Genomic DNA, 19612 nt, shown 5'->3' with positions numbered 1-19612 from the left:
CCATGACTTTTTTAAAAGATTTATGTCCTATATGCTGATTTTTAAAAGTACTGTAAGGTTTATATATACTTATCAGATATTTGGATTTATAGAATTAATGAAAGGCATACGGGATCTGCAAACTACTACGCTTTCTGTTAAATATTTTATAGAGTGATAGTCATTTTAAGCCAAAGCTTTCAGAGTTTTAGGTATTTTCGCTAACATTTTTAAGGCCTCACCACGCGAGAGTTAGAATAAAATGTAGAACAACTTTTACCCTTTTTGTAAAAATTTATTCTAGTGGTATCTAAGTTTATGGCTTAATGTATTGTTTTTTATTCATTTGAACTTATTTTCCACACCAGTACACATAAGTGATTTATAAGTTCATATGCAGAGCCACTTTGTTCTATCTCTTTCTTGGCGAGGCTTTTAAAATGTTGGAAAAATTACCGAAACTTCTGAAAGGTTTGATTTTTAAATGTTTTCCACTCTATAAAATATTTTTCCAAAATCGCAGTAGTTGGCAGGCCTGAAAATGAAGTTGCATATGAACTTTGAAACCATTCACATGTAGGGGTATGGAAAATAAGCGTAAATGTATAAAAATAATACTTTAAAACATTAACTTAGCTACCGATAGAATAAATTTTTACAAAAAGCGTAGACAGTTGGCAGCCTGTAGAGGATGTTAGTTAATTTGACTTATAAAACTAAAAATGAGATAAATCATAAAATATAAAGGTAAAAATGAAAGCTAACTTCACATACGCGCACTTAGTCAAAAGTGTATTTATGCATTGACGTCCCAAAGACCAATCTGAGACCACGTCTGAGAATCGTGATATAAAAGTGTATTTATAATTCTTATGGTTCGTATTGTTTATTTAGATGGATAAGTTGCGTCTTAGATATTTTAACAGGTCTGTTAGTGCTTGTAACAACAATTGCAGTCTTTTATGATTAAGAGCAAGGTAGAAGTTTTATCGTATTTTCGATCAAATATCTTATGCAGGTATTTATTAGAAAATTGGCGTCACAAGGACCAATCTGAAACCATTTTTGATAATTGTGATATAAAAGTGTATTTATAATTCTTATGATTTATATTGTTTATTTAGATGGATTAGTTGCGTCTTAGATATTTTAACAGCTCTATTAGTGCTTGTAACGACAATTGCAGCCTTTTATGAACAAGAGCAAGGTAGAAGCTTTATCGTACTTTCGATCATATATGCTATGCAGGTATTTATTAGAAAATTGTCTATTTTACAAATTATATCATTTGCATTCAATGCAATAAATGCAATTTTGATTTGGTATTTTTCTAGTTAGGAGAAGTTTTGACAGCTTTGGTGTACACAAGCTCGCAATTAGTTGCTGATTTATCCCCATTCGAAAGAATTATTGGATTTTCTGAGCTGAAGCAAGAAGTAAGTGGTAAAAATTTTTATTGTGTTTTCCATATTAATTTTTGTATTTTCATTAACAAAACCTTGTATTACTGAGTTTTAGTTTACGAAACTTAATTTTGGTCAAAAAAACATGTTAGGAAAATTAGCAAGGATAAGTTAGATTATTATTTTTTTTAATGGCGGGCACTTGGGAGGATGCATTGTCCCATTGGCCAGGAGTGCCAGAACTGCTACTCTCTTCTCGTTACCCAGTGGGCACCTGTGGCGAAGCCATGGCGGTGGAGCTACGTCGCCCAAGTCACACAACCACAAGCCCGTTTATAGGACAGGTCACATTCACACAATCACACATAGGGGGGCCGGGATAGCCTGGTCGGTAGGGCGCTAGGCCCATATCCAAGAGGTCGTGGGTTCGATCCTCGCCGGCCGAAGACTCCCCCTGTAGTAAATGTTGACTGATGCACGTTAAATCTGTCGAGTCTCAAAGTCCTCCATGTTCCCACAACAAATCAATACCTCTGGGGGTACTGATCCAGGAGTTTCCTTGTCTTCTGGATTGGTTCAAAATTACAAGGCTACGGAGTTGAACGTTAGTAGTCGTAAACCCATGAAATTGGGTCGGCTGTTCAACAACGGTTATAAAATAAAATAAAAATCACACATAGGAGAAAGGACATAGAACACAGAGAGAAAGAAACATTCATGCCCTGAGCGGGATTCGAACCCGCAACCATTGGCTCCGCAGTCAGGCACGCTAACCACTCGGCCACCTGGTCGGCTATGTTAGATTATAAAAATCACTAATTTGGTGTGATTCGTACCATAAGAACACGGAACAGAAATATCCTAAAATCGTGTAATAAAACTTTTCAACTACTTTCGTAACAAGGTCTGGATAGTTAATTGCAAGATTCAGTAAATCTTGTTATTAACTATCTTAGAGAATTAGATAGTTAGTAAAAAGCACACTTTAAATTTGACATCAGTTTAAAACCAGTTTCCCAGAGTGCCCCTGTGAGCTCACCCGGGGGTATATGGCTCAGGCTTCCATTTTGAACTTCTTTAGTAGTTCTCTTATTGCCTTGGCTGTATATGGTTTAGCGTTGTAGTGCAGTAGTATGATTTCAAGAGAAAGTTTACCCAAATGTTTCGATTCGATTTCCTACCTTTGCATGCTTTCAAACACCACCGGTCATTGACTCTTGTCTAGCTTCAGAAAATTGACAAGAAGCAGCCATTAACTGTCGATTGCTTAGTTATGCGTTGCTTCAGAAACGCATTACATAGATAGACAGCTTCTAAGTGATTATCATTTTATGACTTCTCGCATGACAAATAATGCACCAAATAAAAACATTGCGCAATTTTCTTTCGTCACACCAGCAACTGCACTTCTATCTTCATCCAGGTTCGATCTAGGTAAGTTTTTTAAATCATCCAATAAGCACATATGCCTTCCAACACCAAAACTGACTTTCCTACATTGAAAAAATTTAAGTGGAAACTGTAAAAAAAGGTTTTGTTTATAGTCCATTAACTTTATTGGAATAATTAGTTATTTTAGACCATTCATATGAGGGTTTAATTGTTTGTATTGAGTAATTTAAAATTCTAATTTTATATTAAAATTGATCATAAAAAATTGAGTAAATATTTTCCCTCATCAGAATTAGTAACTTTTATTCACTGAATTGTTTTTAGTCAGAATGGGAAGATCCAGCTAATAAACCACCAGAAGATTGGCCTGAGTTTGGTTCCATACGAGTTCATAATCTGAGCACCGCCTATGGAGAAGGAATGTATCCAGTTATTCATAACATAAATCTTTCAGTAGCCTCAAGAGAAAAGGTTTGTCTCACTATAAAAAAGTCTCAATTTTTTTCTACTTAGCATATTTCATAGTGGTTGTCAATGAAACCACTACATTTTGAACTAATTAAATTTACCTAATGATATGTTTTTATGAACTATTTTCATTTAAAAACTGAACAAGAATAGTAAATCTCGTAATGTCGTGAAGATAAGCAAAGTTGTCGTGTTCAAATTGTATCATTATTCAAAATTTTCCTATCTTGCGAAGTGTTTAAGGTAGGGTTGAGCCATAAAAATTTAGAATTTTATTTCTAATGGTACAGTCAGTGGGGAAAAAAATGGTTCACTTTCATAACTTTTGATTTATTGATCAGATTTTCATATTCTGTAAAGTATTTTGGTAATATCCAGACCTAACAACTTTCTATGCTTTTTGTGAAAATTTATTCTAGTGGTAGCTAACTTTATGTTTCAATGTATTATTTTTTACTCAGTTGAACTTTTTCTCCACATTACTACAGATAAATGATTTAAAAGTTCATATGCAACGCCCCTTTGTTCGAGCTCTTTAGGAGTGTGACGTTCAGGGTAATAAACTTTTTACGCTTTTTGTAAAAAATTATTCTAGTGGTAGTTAAGTTTATGTTTTAATGTATTATTTTTTATTCATTTGAAGTTTTTTACATACCAATACTTATAAGTGATTTGAAAGTTTCTATGCAACTCCACTTTTTTCCAGCTCTTTCCTAGTGAGGCTTTAATTTCTAAAAAAAATCTCAAAATTGCCTAAATTTCTGAAAGCTCTGGTTCTTAAATATACACCACTCTATAAAATATTTTACAAAAAGCGTAGTAGTTGGCAGACCTGAATATCTCAATGAAATCTCTTTAAATATGCATAACAGTTAATTCTAACCGTCATGGTGAAATTCGCTTATTACCAAAATTGTTTAATGATCAAATTCCAATAGTTGAAAGTGCAAATTACCTTGGACTAATCATAAACAGCAAACTTACATGAAATTATCACGTCAAAAGCATTATAGGCAAAGAAAGCGCAGCAATAGTAGTTATACAACCTCTAATTTACCATCAGAATATGTCTCTAAAGTTAAAGAAATTATACAAAAATGATCCGTCCAATACTTTCCTATGCCTCAGCTGCCTGGTCAACAATACCAAAGCAGCTCATGAAAAACTAAATGTCAAAACAAGATCTTAAGAAAAATCCTCTGAGCCAGATGGTTCATCCGGAATACAAATATCCATGAAGATCTAAAAATCCAACTACATCACCGCACATATCTCAACTTAATGCAGATTTTTTCGGCAAAGCCACAGAATGCAGTACAGTCAATTTTAACGAAATATTCAACTTTGAAAACTTCAGTAAAGAGAAGAAATATAGACCGATTGCTGCACATTTCACCTCCGACGACTAATATCACAACTATCAAAACAAATAACATTTCCTAACTTCAAATCTTATCTGAAAAATGGATATTCAAGACGTTTCCTCATGCTGACACATTTTTACTCACCTACAACAACAATTACAATTTTGAAGCAAACATAGTTTAGAGCAAGCTGCTCTTATTATTTTCATTTATCTTTTGTAACTTAAGCAAAGTGCTTGAAGTGAATATAAATCAACCCCACTGCCTGCTAACCACAATGACCGAACCCAAATTCATTATGAATGGATTGCTAACTAAACCGCACTACTAGGATTAGGAATTTGCTTATTTTCACCTCAAGAAAAAAATTTCTGATTAAACATGCCTTTTTTTTTCATCGAATTTATATATATTACCCACGGAATAGGTGAAAAGGACAAAGTTTTGAAAAGCAGGCTTTTATAGTTACTTTACTTTAATTATTGTTAGTTTGATCATATATATAATCAATGTTAGCTCAAAGTATAATTAAATGATTTTATTTTGAACTAAGTAATGGGGAATTAAATAAATCAAACAATTATAATTCCGCCCACAAGTAAACTGCTAAAGAAATACTTTGATTACCAGTTTTATATTTTTACCCAGATTGATACGGTTTTATGCTGGCACGCATTTGTGACAGTCGGCGCGAAAGGGTTAAACTCTATAACGACTCAAAAATTTGTTACTAGTATTTTAACAGGGTATATTTCTTTTCTTATCTTTTGAGTAATTGGTTTAACTATAATTCTCTTACGAAAAGTTATAAACTCTTGGCCGAAAGACAAATATGTTAGTTAATGGAGAATTTAGGTTAATTATTTTCGAGCCGTGATGGCTTAGGGAATACAGCGTTCGCCTTCTAATGAGGTGAACCGGGTTCGAATCCCAGCAATAGCAGGTCGATACAAATTCCGCATCCTTCTTGCACCGACCACAGTGTTGACATAAAATATCCTCAGTAGTAGCCATATCCTCACCATCAGACTAACCTGAGAGGTTTTTGTAGTTTTCCTCTTCATGTAGCGCAAATGCGGGTTAGTTCCATCATAAAGTCCTCCACGAAAGCAAATTTCCCCCAAAACTTGATCCAGGTGTTCCCTTGTCTTCTGGATTGGGTTCAAAATTAAAAGGCCACAGAGTTGAACATTAGTAGGGGTAAACCCAATATTGGGTCGGCTGTTCAACGACGGTTATAAAATACAGTAAAAAAATTTACAAAATATTAAATTTTTTAAATATTTGGAATTTTTCAAAACCTAAACTAGATTTCGATGAAATTTGATCACTAAAAACATGCTTAAAAACTAATTAAAAAAATTAATTATAGAATGGTGTAACGGAAAATATGAAAGTTGATTTCGATGCCTAATTTAAGTAGATGATTAAGAAAGATAATTATTGTAGTAAAACTGTTATTCAATTGAAAGAATATTTTATCCAAATGACTTTTAAAGTAAAATAGTAAATTTGTTCGTTAATAGTAGAATAATTGTTTCTTTTAAATATAAATAACTTCAAGTAAGTGCAAATTTGAAAAATTATTGTTTGGAAGTGAGCCATATTTGGAAGATTTTGTCTTTAACACTGAAAAAGACACCAGTGCTTCAAACTGTAACCATAAATTATAAATAAATTATTAATCATAGCCATAAATTATTAAAAAGCAAAATATTATATTTTCATTTATTTCAACCTGAATAATACAAAATAAAGAAAATGTATTGAAAAAAATGTTTTATATAAATTTATCGTGGGAGGGTTGCTAACAAAAATCTATATTTTAATTTCCTTTGAAACTAATTTTTTTAAAACACTGTTTTTTTTAGAGGCAGTTCTTTGAAATTCACGAAAATCCGGAAATTTAGCGGTATTTCAGGGAGCTGTAGACACCCTACTTTAAACTAATAAAGAAAACTGTAAAGTATAACTCAATCAGACTATATTGGCTGATTTAAATCTGCTTATTCCAATAAATCTATGTAAAAAGTTTTAACTACTCTGGGCTTACTGAAACCAAGAACCAGGCTCGTTAAGAAATAAATGATAGATTTTTGAATACCCTTAAGATATGCGGGCTCACTGCTGTAAGCCTTAAAATTGTTATCCTGATTAGAAAGAATTCAAGTGATTTCCAGTTAGTCTATAAACTTTGTAAATAGAATAGGCATAGATTTCCCACTCCAGTATATTATCCTTTCTTGCTGAAACATATTGCCGTGGGAAAAAGCAATCAGTAACTATGGTAACAGAGGGAAAAAGTGTGAATAATGGGTAAATCATCTAACCTTGAGACGTCTATTTAAGAAAAAACAATAGCATATTCAAAATGACAAGGATTGTTTACTAATAGCGGTATTATTCACTTTGTCTACAACAGTAACAAGTACTGATATTACTTATTTTGTTCCATATTTTCAGGTAGCTATTATTGGAAAAGAAGAATCCGGAATCTATACTTTCCTGTATACCTTATTCAGACTTATCGAACCAGCAGAAGGAAACATCGTTATAGATAATATCTTTACACAAAATTTAGGACTTCGAGATTTACGTTCGAAATTAGGTGTTATTCCACAAGTATGGCAGTTTTGTTAATATTTACCGGATATCCGGCGGATGACGGATGTCAAAATTAAAAATCTCGGAAACAAAAGATAATAAATGAATAAAACACACAGCATTTTGTTGTGAAAGCTGTAAAAATTTTATACAGAAATTTTGGGATTTAATTACAAAAGTTACCAACAGATGGCACTTTACGCTTATTTAACGCTCTTGAAATTAATACAAATGCCTTAGGATTGTAATCTAACTTGTTATATTCCAGTTCCAGTAACATACATTGTTCAATAGAATACATGGTTTAAACCTATCCGGTACGATAACCTCCTTTCACGTTTAACGCTAGAACTGCTACAATGGCCTGTGGTGCCATCTGTTGACAACTTTTATAACCTAATGTAAAAATTTCTGCATGACATTTTTACGGCTTTCACAATGAGCATATCGTTTGTTTTATCAGTCAGTAATCCGCTGGACATCAAACATTAATTATGTAATTTTGCTCGTTGTTTATTAAACTATATATTATGTTTTCAGGAAACTATTATTTTCAAAGGATCACTCAGGCATAATTTGGATCCAGGTCAAATATATTCAGACGAAGAAATGGAAGATGCTTTGGAAATTATTCGTGTAAAATACGGAGTTGAGTTTCCACAGCTTGACAGTATTATAGACGAACAAATGAGGTACGGTCATAGCTGCCAACTTTTGCGCTTTTTGGGGGGGAATTTTTTTTTCAATATTACTGAAAAAACAGGGTAAAAGTATTTATGCCAATCTGAAAGTTCTAGCATCCTTCAGTATTTTAAGTTGTAGTGAAATTGCAATTCAAGTTAACACGTTAAATGCCACACTAATTTTACATGGCTTGGCTGTCTGGCCAAACGGTAAATAACTACAACTAAATTTGCAATTTTAGACAGATTTTGCTAGTTTTTTTTAAAAGGTTTAGCATGAAATATTTGAAAAAAGTGGTAAATTATATAGGCCTACGAGTTGTTTAGAAATAATGGTAGATAGAAATCTACTAAATTGTATTTATTAAACCAAGAATTAAACTACCACTTAAAAATATTTATTCGCTGTCCGGAACAAATTGACTTCTCTGTGTATATAAATAAACTATTTTTGTGTTCTATATTGCATTAATTCGCCGACCGGTCTGTGTAGGGGTTAGGGAACTGCCGTTGCAGACCTATATGTAGTAGTTCGATGAGGTGGTAGGAATGTAAATGGAGTATTAATTTTCAGTACGTAGGGATGCCAACTGCGCAGCTTTCTGCAAGAGTTTTAATAAATTGGGTAATGAATTAAACAGTAAAATTTGTAGGTAGCGAAAGGACGATTACACCCATTTTTTAAAAGTGTCATCTCGAGGTAACTACTTCTTCTTCTTTAGTTATGCTAGCTGGGCTCCTGTAAGGACCAGTCATCGCTGGGATTCGATCCGGGTTCACCTCATTGGAAAGCGAACGCTCTATCCCCTGAGACATTGCAGCTCAGTAAAATATCATAGGAAAAGATAAATTTTGCAGCACAACATTTTCACTTCATTGATTAAAAATGTTAGTTCTAAGAAAACTATTACACTGTTCTCCGCGTATTGAAATCATGCTCGTTTTGAAGACATTTGATTTTAAAGAGCGGCTGATTTTATAGAATAGAATATCTACACTTAAAGAAAAATTATTTCAAATTCAAACTTACTAAAAGTTGAACTAATTACTTCATTTATATTTTATTACAACTGAATTTGCATTTTATTCGCATGACTGAAATTTTTAATTTGCAAATGGGTTTTAAAATTATTTGCGTATTTGCTTGATTAGCGAAATATGAAGTTAAAAATTTAACATAATTTTAAATGCTTATAAAAGTTTTTGTAAGTTTTAATATTTTTTTTTACTTTCTATAAAGTATTTCTTTTTAAATTTTTAATAGCATCAAGTGCTTTTCAGATAGATTTACCTAATTTAATCATTGAGACTGAAGTACAGATAGCAACAAGATTTTTTGTTCTTAAAACATATGCCTACCAAAACAATGACTAACAGTAACAACGATTAATTTATTTTACAAATGTCAGTCTATTGGATATCATGCCTTTTGACTACGGTCCCTCCAATACTTTTTCACAGTACATGCACCATCTGTCCAAAAGTACCCGGACACTCATTGGTATGAATTTAGAGCAACCTGAGGCACATATTAATATGATGTTGGTCCCTCTTTTGCATCGATGACAGCCTGCACATGTCTGAGAAGAATTTCACCAGTTTTTGATAGGTGGCCATAGGAACTGACTTCCAGGCTCCATCGCAACTTAAGTGAGTGCTTGCAAAGAGGATAGTCGATTTGACTGGGTACGTAATCTGCGGTATAATTCGTTCTAAAGGTGCTCTATAAGATATATATGGGTGTTATTAGAAGGCCAGTCCAGTTTTTGAACACCCATTTTATCAAACCACATCTGTCCAAACCTCGATGTGTGAATGACAACTGGAAGAGAAATATGTCTTCCCCGAAATACTGCCATAGAGTTGGGAGTCAGCCCAATTATAGGGCGGACCCATTCATACATCCCTTCATTGATCCACAGATCCTAATTTTGACCAAAACCAAAGAACAGATCCTTATAGGAACATTCATAATTTTCTGACCCGACATATTTAGCGTGCCCCAGTCACCATTTACTACACGGGAAGCTGATTACGCCCTCAGGTATCCAGATAATAAATTTGCTTATGTTTACGGATATTGATGGGCTGATTATTCACTGTTTCCCTTGCAATTACAATACCTGCCAACTTTTTCTGTTTCATAGAATGATTTCCCACTGTGGTAGTAAAATGAAAATTGGAAATTCATTTCCGGCAAAAATGCATTTATATTTTTTTTCCAGATCTTAAGTGCATAATCGAACTGTTAATAAGCATTTAAACAAAAATTCTACCTATCTATGAGTGATGAAGGTCATGAATATTCTAAATTTCATTTCTAAATTCAAGAATGAAATTAAAAAGGAATTAGTTTTGCTATCATTTAAAAGTTAAATTCAAAAATAACTGACAGCTATGAAATACTTTTCAAATAATATACATTTTTACTTATTGTTTTTATATAGTAGTGAAGAAAAGTATCTACTGTCTATTGCTCGTTGTCTCTTAAAGAAGCCCAAGATCGTTATTATAGATGAGCAGGAACCGCCTAATGCAACCACCAGATCTCTTTTTCAGGAGAGCACCGTCTTATCATTTTCCGAACAGACTTTAACGGACTACACAGGAAGGTAATATATAAAAATTTACATTAACTACACTAAAAAAGTTGCGCATTAGTTACGGTTCCTACCAACACCTCCTAGAAGTAGGAAAGTCTCAGCACGGATCAATTTAGTAGTCCGATGTGACGAAGTTAACTGCGCAGTAGATGAAAAATAAGAAAGATGTCATTACTTTCGGGGTACTAAGCTGCGCAGTGGTTGAAAATACGAAATATGTCGTTACGTTTGGACTACTAAAGGATATTTATGGTAACCCGTGCTGAGGCCTGCTCCTTTCTAGGAGGTGTTGTTCCTACACACCTTAAAGATATCTCATCGTAGTACAGTAAAACGTGTCAAGTTAATCCCCCTTGTAAGTTAACTTTCTGTCTAAGTTGACCTCTTTTACCAAGATGCGAGTTAACGCTATATATTAATTACGCTTATAAGTTGACAACCTGTCTAAGTTGACCTCTTTTAACAAGAAACGAGTATATACTATATATTAATCACCCTTGTAAGTTGACAGCCTGTCTAAGTTGACCTCTTTTATCAGGAAACGAGTATATACTGTATGTCAATCACCCTTGTAAGTTCACAACCTGTCTAAGTTTACCTCTTTTACGAAGAAGCGAGTATATACTATATATTAATCACCCTTGTAAGTTGACAACCTGACCTCTTTTACAAAGAAACGAATTTTTACTATATGCTAATCACCCTTTTAAGTTGACCACCTGTTCAAGTTCGCCAAACCGGCTCTTATGCTGGAAATGCATTAGACGTTATTTTCTTTCTAAATTACATTAGAATCGCCTCAACTTTCTAAGAAATTTTATAATTAAGCTGTTAAGTTTGGGTCCATCTGAGATATTTAACCTCACAGCAAAAGAGTATTCTCAAAATTATGCACATATATACAAATTCCTAACATTACTATTTCTTTTCAGGGTCATTCGCTTTATGAGTGGGGAAATCGTTCCTGAAGAAACTAATGAATAGTTTATTGAGTTGAAGACTACCATTACCTGAGCTTATTTATTACTTCATTACAAAGACTATTCATTTCATTTAGTATTTTAACTTATCATTACTTTGTATAATATTACTACAAATTAAAAAGATTTTCTGCCTAATTTGTAATTTTTTTGAAAATTTATAAGTAAATATTACATTAAATAGCTGAGGCTTTCGTTGCAAAATGGTCCAGTTTAGAATTCGTGCATCGACTATAAGTGCCGTATTTGATAACAAGCAAATGTAATGATATTATTACAATAAAAACGAACAGTATGATAGTACGATATTTGTTGAGCTTCCTAATAAGCCTTTCATTCCGATCCGTTGCTTGCTGCCACACTAGTGACTACATTATCAGAATTATTGTGAGTAAATACAGCGGCGCCATCTGTTGATCAGGCAGAAATTTATAACAGCTTTAAAAAAAATTAGTAATACGGCATACCCTCCTACAGCTATGAAATTTCCATTGTTTCCGAAAATTTGTTTCTCATTAGAAGCTAAAATATTTCATCGCAATAAATTTAAAAGAATTTCGGCAACAAGTACTTATAAATTATTTAAAAAGTTATGCAAAAATTGAGAGGGAAAATGCTCATATTCATAAGCTTTGGTAAACATTTTTAAAAAAATTCTATTCGTTTAAAAATTTCTGCTTTAGTTCACTACAGCCAGAAAAAAATCTTTTCCCTCTTTCAACATGAAAAATTTTCGTATCATTTTTAGCTTAGAAAAATAGTAATAGTTCCAACACACACTAAAAAAAGAAAAGAAACAATATTTTTAAGATCATTTTATGATTTTTCATTATGTACAGTTATTACAATCAACATCAGTAAAATTGCACAAAATATTATTTGGAAGGTGATTGCCTTTGTAATCCTGTTTAACATTGTTATCATATGATAAAAAAGAACGGATACAAGAGCATTTTAAATTAAATGCAGTATACCAAAATTTAAAAATAGATCCTTAAACATTTAAAATAGAAACAAACAAAATAATAATTGAATTCGTCTTCAATATTAATTGAAAATCTATAACGCACACTTACTCTGTATAAATAAATAATATCACACTAAAATAAAGCTATATGATGTGCAAGTTAATAAATTATCACTTAACACGCTGAATGCCGATCTAATGTTTGCAAACCCATGACGCAACGCGAATTTAATACTACTTAAGCGTATTTTGAAGAAAAAATGAAAGCGAATAATTTAACTTAACATAGTTATAGTTGGTAATCTCTGCAAGTTTATGAGCAACCTTGGAGGCTGGCACGGGTTTCTTACACAATGCCGGCGATGCTAACTTGCTCCGTTTTGTAAAAAAGTATTTTTTAGTGGTAACGAAATTTAAGTCACTTTTAGTTTAGTATTTTTCATGTAAGTAATTTTTCCAGACTATATATAAACAATTCATGGTATCATATGAAATGCAATTTTTATGCCAATATCACGTGGTGGCACTTTTAAAGAGTGGGCATTATTACCCTTATTCTAAAAGTTTTACTCTTTAATTCGCTACCAATTTATTAAACATTTTGCTGAAAACGAAGCAGTTGGAGTGCCTGCAATGGTATGCTACTATTACAACATTCAGCGTGTTAACCCTTTGCACTTAGATTATTTGAAAGAGCTAATTATTTAACTATAAGTGCTAAATCGTTTAAAATACAAATTCAAGTTACTTTGAATGTAAGTCATGAAAGACTTCCTAGAATTGTAGAGAGTTCCACATAACGCCTAAGAAATTAAGCATATCTGATTTTTCAAACTAATCAGTTTAATTAAACTTTAATTTTCTGTAATTGATTTATTTTCTAAAAATATATTGGGCAAATTTTTCATTACGTTTATCTTTATTTTGACTAAGACGCCAGGGAACAATTTTTCATTTTTGTATTTATACAGTTATTTGATCTGACTGAATCCGGGTGTGGGGATTTCAATTTTTTTCTTCCTAAAGCTACAGACTTTTCTTTCAAAACATTATTTTTAGTTTAGTTTTTACTTTTTCGTAAAAGTTGATGAAAAAATGCTGTTTATATACTGCGATATACACTTGCCTGCTCCTTATAAAATAACACTTAAAACATAAGGCATATGACCGTAACGGAAATGTATTATCGACTTTTTCCTACTACGTCCTACGTGCCAGAGAAGTGGGAAAACTTAGTTGTCACATGAGTGAATTTTAAATAATCCTGGTTTGGACTATATTAGTAATTTGAACAGTGGTGGATCAGAAAATAGATCGGTAGCCTCCCAAAGCGTTGACCCAATGGTGGCTGGTTGATATGAATCTGCTTCCGAACCGCACTGACCACAGTGCTGAAGTATAAATATAATCAGTGGTATACGGACCATGGGTCATAATCCCCATTGCCACCAGCGAACATTTGGATGTTTTCGTTGTTTTCCTCTTCATGTAACGCAAATACGGGTTAGTTCCATCAAAATTCCTCCACAGAGGCTAGTTTGTCCCAATGCTTCATCCAGGACATCTCTTGTCTTCTGGGTTGAGTTCAAAATTACAAAGCTATAAAATTGAACAGTGGGAGTTGTAAATTCAATATCGGGATCGCTGTTCCACACCGATTATCATTATAAAATATTCAAAGAAATATATTATTAAAATTGAATAAAAGCTGTAGCTTGTAGAAAAAAAACTGATTGCAAATTTGAAATCAGTGACGCGAAAATATCATTCAACAGAAAAAAAAAAAAAAAAGATTGTTCCCCATTGCCGCCAGCGAAACGTGTAATATATAAAAAAATATATGAAAAACATGGTATTAGAAATTATAAAAAGAAAAACAATGACCTATCCACCTTTATAAGTTGACCACCTGTCTAATCTGACTACTAAAGCAATTCAACACAAGTAGCTAACTACACAGGTTTCATTATGCTTTGATTTTTGCTATCCTTACACATTTCTTTAAACAAAGACGACTTGTGAACAAATTACTTTCGTCTGAGCAGCCAAAGACGTGTGGAAACTCTCAGTTTAAGAGTCATGAGAAAAAAGATTACTTAACATTAAGATATAAAAAGTTTTAAATTTCCTGATTGTGAATGTCGCATATCTAACAACAGTTACTCAAAGGGTGTGCAAAGGGTTTATATGACTCACATTAACAAATACATAAAGAATGACTTTCTTTTATCTAATATGATATGTAATAATGTGACTAGATTATGACTACAATAAAACAATAAAATCTCTGGTGGTAAAATCTACTACAATAATAAACATATTTTGTCTTATTAATTAGAATAACTCGTAACTTCCATATGTAAAAACTTTCAAACGTTTTTATGCAAAACATAGATGCTAAGTTTCACGATTATTTGTGAAAGATTTTTTCAAGTAGAAGCAAAATGTATGCTTTTGCTGTTTCATTTTCTGATAAAAAAAATTGAAATTTAAAATGCGTTTTTAAGAGCCCCCGATCCCATATAATTCAAATATATATATATATATGACAGACAGTCAATGCTGTGATGTTTATCAATACTGGGGAAAGTTAGACTCATTTTTGTGCGAAACTTTAAAAAAAAATTTATAAAAAATCAGAACAGTTGGAAAAACGTATAAAAAAAGGCCACTATGAAACAGAATTTGTCCAGTCTTTGAAAATTAAATAGAAAAGGTATCAACGTTATAATAAATCAGTTGTAAGTTCCTTTTCATTGTCTTTTTACAAATAAATAAATAAATAAGTACTTAGATTTTGCAATTATATGTACACTGAGCGGGCAATCTTAATTTCTCGTTAAGAAGCCTTTCACCTGTAGTAAAGTTTTAAAATTCTTTTTGTAGTATTCTACTGTCGATGTAATTAAATTTAAACTGTTTTGTTCCTAATACCTGAAGTTTCCAGTGGTCCGTCAAAATTGTTTTAGTGGCATACTTATTATTTAAACAGGGGATATTCACCTGGTTCAGTAACCACTTAAATGTTATATATACATTTTGCCCCTTCCATTACATAACTCATTTTATGTGTTTCAGTTATTGAATTATTGAGGTGAACAGAAATGTTTTTTTAAAAGAGAAATAAATTATATAATGAAATTTTTTATACCACTATATTAGTTTTGAGGGACGACTGGGCCAACTCATATCTCTTATGTGGTAGCTATCTTAGCATCAGCCCCGAGAGGAGCTCTAACTAATTCATCTGAGTGGGAATACTAGGACAACCACTCGACACGGTTTCTTATAAATAGTCTGATCAGATCGCTATAAAAGTAAATCAGTTTAAGAAAAAGCCTGAAAAATTTCTCTCAATTACTTTTCAAATAGAATTTGGGTTCATGCGCACAACTGAATCACTTTTTAAATAATCTGCGCGGACTACGTATAAAATACCGTGGGGAGACACTCTGGTGTAGGAGGTGATGATTTAGGAGCCGAAATTAAGCCCTAATCTAATATTTTATTATACCGACAATTTTGTAACATGCATTATCCTTTCCTTTATTGATATAAATCATTTGCATTACCGAACGTATTCATTAAACATGCCTGGGTGTGGTGTATTATTCAGAATACCAGGCACAAAAAATAAAAATCCTAAAACAAGCTAGTACTATACTAGTTCTCTGGCGGCAACAGTGTGACGCAATTGCTCATTTGCATAAATGTGTTCATAATAAAGTGAGTGCTCAGTGCGTTCACTTAGACTTATTACAAATTTTGACATGATCGCAAAAGTAATAATTCAGTTTTTCTACCACCTTTATGTTTTTTGAAATTCCTGATAAACTATTTTAATACGACGCACGCTTTACTTTACATTTAATATCAATATTGGAAACAAATGGAGTTACGAGTTTTCTAACCACTTAACATTTAGATTTTAAAACATTTAGAAACAATTCTCTCCTTGATTTTGTTATTAAGATCACGAAGGTTCTGGTGATGGTGTAAAATTCTGCAATGGATAATCACCAAATTCTTCTATTCCTTGAGGTGGCAAAGGTATGAATGGTGGCCATCCCATAAGTACAGGGTCTGGACAAAAGAACGAACCTGGTTCTTGATGACAGCCATAATCATAATAATCATATTCTAAACCATCATCTGAGCCTGTTGTTGAAAGTTCTGAAACCGAAGCTGTCAATGGTGTGGCACTTTCTCTCTGAGCATTCTTTATGATGGGCCGACTACGTCTTCGAACTGGTGATGCGGTATTAACTACGTCTACTTTTGGAGGTAGTTTGTCCCATTTGAGCCTCGGTTGAAGAGATGTAGATGAGCGAAATATAAAACTATTGTAAAGGTAGTCTTCTGGACCAATGGACGGAGATTTGATGGACAATTCCGAAGTGGACGTCAATAGTTCAGGACTATCAAGTGCTTGGGTGTTTTGAGAAATGCTACTGGTTCTCATGTAGCGGCAGAAATGGAACAAAATTAAAACGGCAGTTGTTGAAAAAAGGACGGTAGCTAACATAATTATTGTAACATGGACGGCTGATAAATTACTTGAAATGCTGATACTTTTTTCATGATGACGAACCATTGCTAAACTTTCTCTCGGTATTTCTGAAAAATTAAAATTCGCATTTAAAATACATAATAAGGCATATTAAATCAAATAAATCTGTTATCATTCATTTTTTTCCAGATATCTGATAACTACTTTAATGCCAATAGAAGCAACTATTTAAAAAAAAATTAAAAAATGGTTATAACCACTAAATAACGCTGCTTCATTTGAAGCTTTATTTTTTCTCTCATTATAATTTTCTTCAACTTCCCTCCTAAATATCAAAAACACACTATTAAAATTTTTCAAATAGGTAAATTAGTTAATTTATCACATGTTGTTGTTGTCTCTAATGTCACTTGCCAATACCAGCAAGCCTGCTTGGTGAAACCAAGCGAATTTAAGGCGGAAGGTGCGTTTCTTGTTTCTCAGTGGCGCCATCTTTACGCTAAGAATGCTACTACAAATTTATCATTTTGTAAAAGCTATCACGCTTTTATATTCAGGTACTGTTAGCATATTTAATTATTCAGGTACTGTTCTACTCATTTCACTAAAATTTTGTATTTTTCCACGTAAAGCATATTTGATTATTCAGGAACTGTTCTACTCATTTCACTAAAATTTTGTATTTTTCCACGTAAAGCATATTCTTTAAAATAATGTAAAAAATTTTAATACCTTACCATTCAAAAATTTTTCGACTTATACCAAATAAAATAATAAAAAATGATAAATACTTATTAAAAGTTATCTATTACATAGAATTATCTTTGGATAAAAGAATTTTATAATTGCGTGCAAAAATTTTTTAATTTGCTTAAAACGTTTCCGAATTATGAAAAAATACGTAAAAAGTAAAATTAACATTAAAGGGTCCAAACTTCGGACAGCTCTCCGGGCCAAACTATTGGGACCATATTTCCCAGACTGTGGCTACCCCTTATATTTTGGGAGTCAGAAATCCAAATCCATCAAAAAAAAAGGTATGTTTATTCAAAGAAAGTGTGTTTTTGTGTCTGATTTCGTAACTTAAAATATTTGCATATTTGAGGTCACCCCCTCGTACCATAAAAGGTGAGTCCTAGAACGTAAATATTTATTTATTTTTATTTATTTATTTTTTGGGGCGCATTTTACATTTATAAACTCATACTCCAATAATATTTAAAATATTCTAAAAATATATTTGATTGGATAACTGACAAGACATGGACTACTTCTTGCAGTGTAATACAGTTACTTACGTGAATTTCTAGCCGAATTGTGTGAGTTATGTAATATTAATTAATATATTTTTGGTTACCGCCTCGAACCATTAAGAGTGAGTACTAGAACGTAAATATCCAATCATTGGGTCAAAAGGGCAGTTTTCTTTATTTTATTTATTTATTTATTTATTTATTNGTAATATTAATTAATATATTTTTGGTTACCGCCTCGAACCATTAAGAGTGAGTACTAGAACGTAAATATCCAATCATTGGGTCAAAAGGGCAGTTTTCCTTATTTATTTCATTTATTTATTTATTTATATATTTATTTATTACGCACATTATACATTTATAAACTCATAATTCAGTAATATTTCAAACATTCTAAAAATATACCTGATTGCATAACTGAGAAGACAAGGACTACTTCTTGCAGTGTAGTAGAGTTACTGACGTGAATTTCAAGTCGAATTGTGCGCGTTATAGAATGGATTGAATTACTCGCAGTAACATCTTCCATCAATGCAAGAACTGGACCAAGTGGTGATTTTCCATCCCTAATAATCAGCCAGTAATTATCAGTTGGAAATGCAACACTCAATATGTTAACAACTACATGCCCTGATGGCCAAGCGTGCATAATATATGATACTTCCGAATCGCATCTTTGAATTACAGCTTTCAGGACAATCTTGTCAGTTGCATTTTTTTCACAGCCGCAAGGGCAATCGTCCAACAGCTGCGGTTGCTCTGTCGTCGTTACCGTTACTTCTTCTAGAAAAAGAAAAGCAACCTAATATGTTTTTGTCATTCTTGAATAGAACATTACAATATTTTAGATATAACTAAGATAGATATAATAATATTACTTCAGATATAGATATAAGATTCAGATGTAGATATAAGACTTTAGATATACACTCTATAACAAAAAAATCGACGCACCAAGAAGGAGTTGTCCGATTGAAACGAAAATTGGTGGATAGGAAGACAATGTACAGAATAGTGAATGATTAAAATTTCAGAACAATTCAGAACCCGGCGTGGCATAGACCGATAAAGCTTCCGGGCTTGCAGATAGTTCATAGCAACACGTGCCGTACGTGGTCTGGCATTGTCCAGCTGAAAAACCAGCCCAGGGCGCTGCAAAAGGAACGGTAGCAAAACAGGTCTTACGTCGACGTACCGCTGTGCAGTAAGTGTACCTCTAATGACGACCAAAGGGGTCCGGCTGTCAAAGGAAATAGCACCCCAGACCATAATGCCTTGCTAAGAGCCGGTGTGGCGTGCAATAGGGAAGGCAGGATCCCCCCTCTGCCCTGTGCGTCTCCAAACACGTCTTCGATGATCGTCAGGACACAGTTGGAAGCGGGATTCGTCGCTAAAGACTATAC

General features: G+C 32.8%; 2 protein-coding genes across 2 annotated transcripts in view; one reads left to right on the top strand and one right to left on the bottom strand.

The window, feature by feature from the left end:
- LOC107442091 (multidrug resistance-associated protein 1) overlaps positions 1-11614 on the top strand; it is a gene marked incomplete in the record, with an annotated part of 63181 nt that extends 51567 nt beyond the window's left edge. Inside the window, 7 exon segments of the mRNA XM_021148688.3 lie at positions 1104-1227; positions 1314-1415; positions 3099-3245; positions 7070-7228; positions 7751-7902; positions 10341-10505; positions 11429-11614. Coding sequence (XP_021004347.3) covers positions 1104-1227; positions 1314-1415; positions 3099-3245; positions 7070-7228; positions 7751-7902; positions 10341-10505; positions 11429-11480 — 901 coding nt within the window.
- Positions 11615-12275: 661 nt separating this feature from the next.
- The window catches only part of LOC107442107 (golden goal), a 31627-nt gene continuing 24290 nt past the window's right edge, over positions 12276-19612 (bottom strand). The window contains exons 7-9 of the mRNA XM_043056784.2: positions 19088-19140; positions 18615-19011; positions 12276-17060 (exon numbers count right to left, since the gene is read on the bottom strand). Coding sequence (XP_042912718.1) covers positions 16417-17060; positions 18615-19011; positions 19088-19140 — 1094 coding nt within the window. The 3' untranslated portion in view covers positions 12276-16416. The remainder of the gene's footprint in view (positions 17061-18614; positions 19012-19087; positions 19141-19612) is intronic.

Source organism: Parasteatoda tepidariorum, chromosome X2, assembly GCF_043381705.1.
Source record: "Parasteatoda tepidariorum isolate YZ-2023 chromosome X2, CAS_Ptep_4.0, whole genome shotgun sequence".
Classification (NCBI taxonomy): Eukaryota; Metazoa; Arthropoda; class Arachnida; order Araneae; family Theridiidae; genus Parasteatoda; species Parasteatoda tepidariorum.
This window is presented reverse-complemented; position numbering and strand designations above follow the sequence as displayed.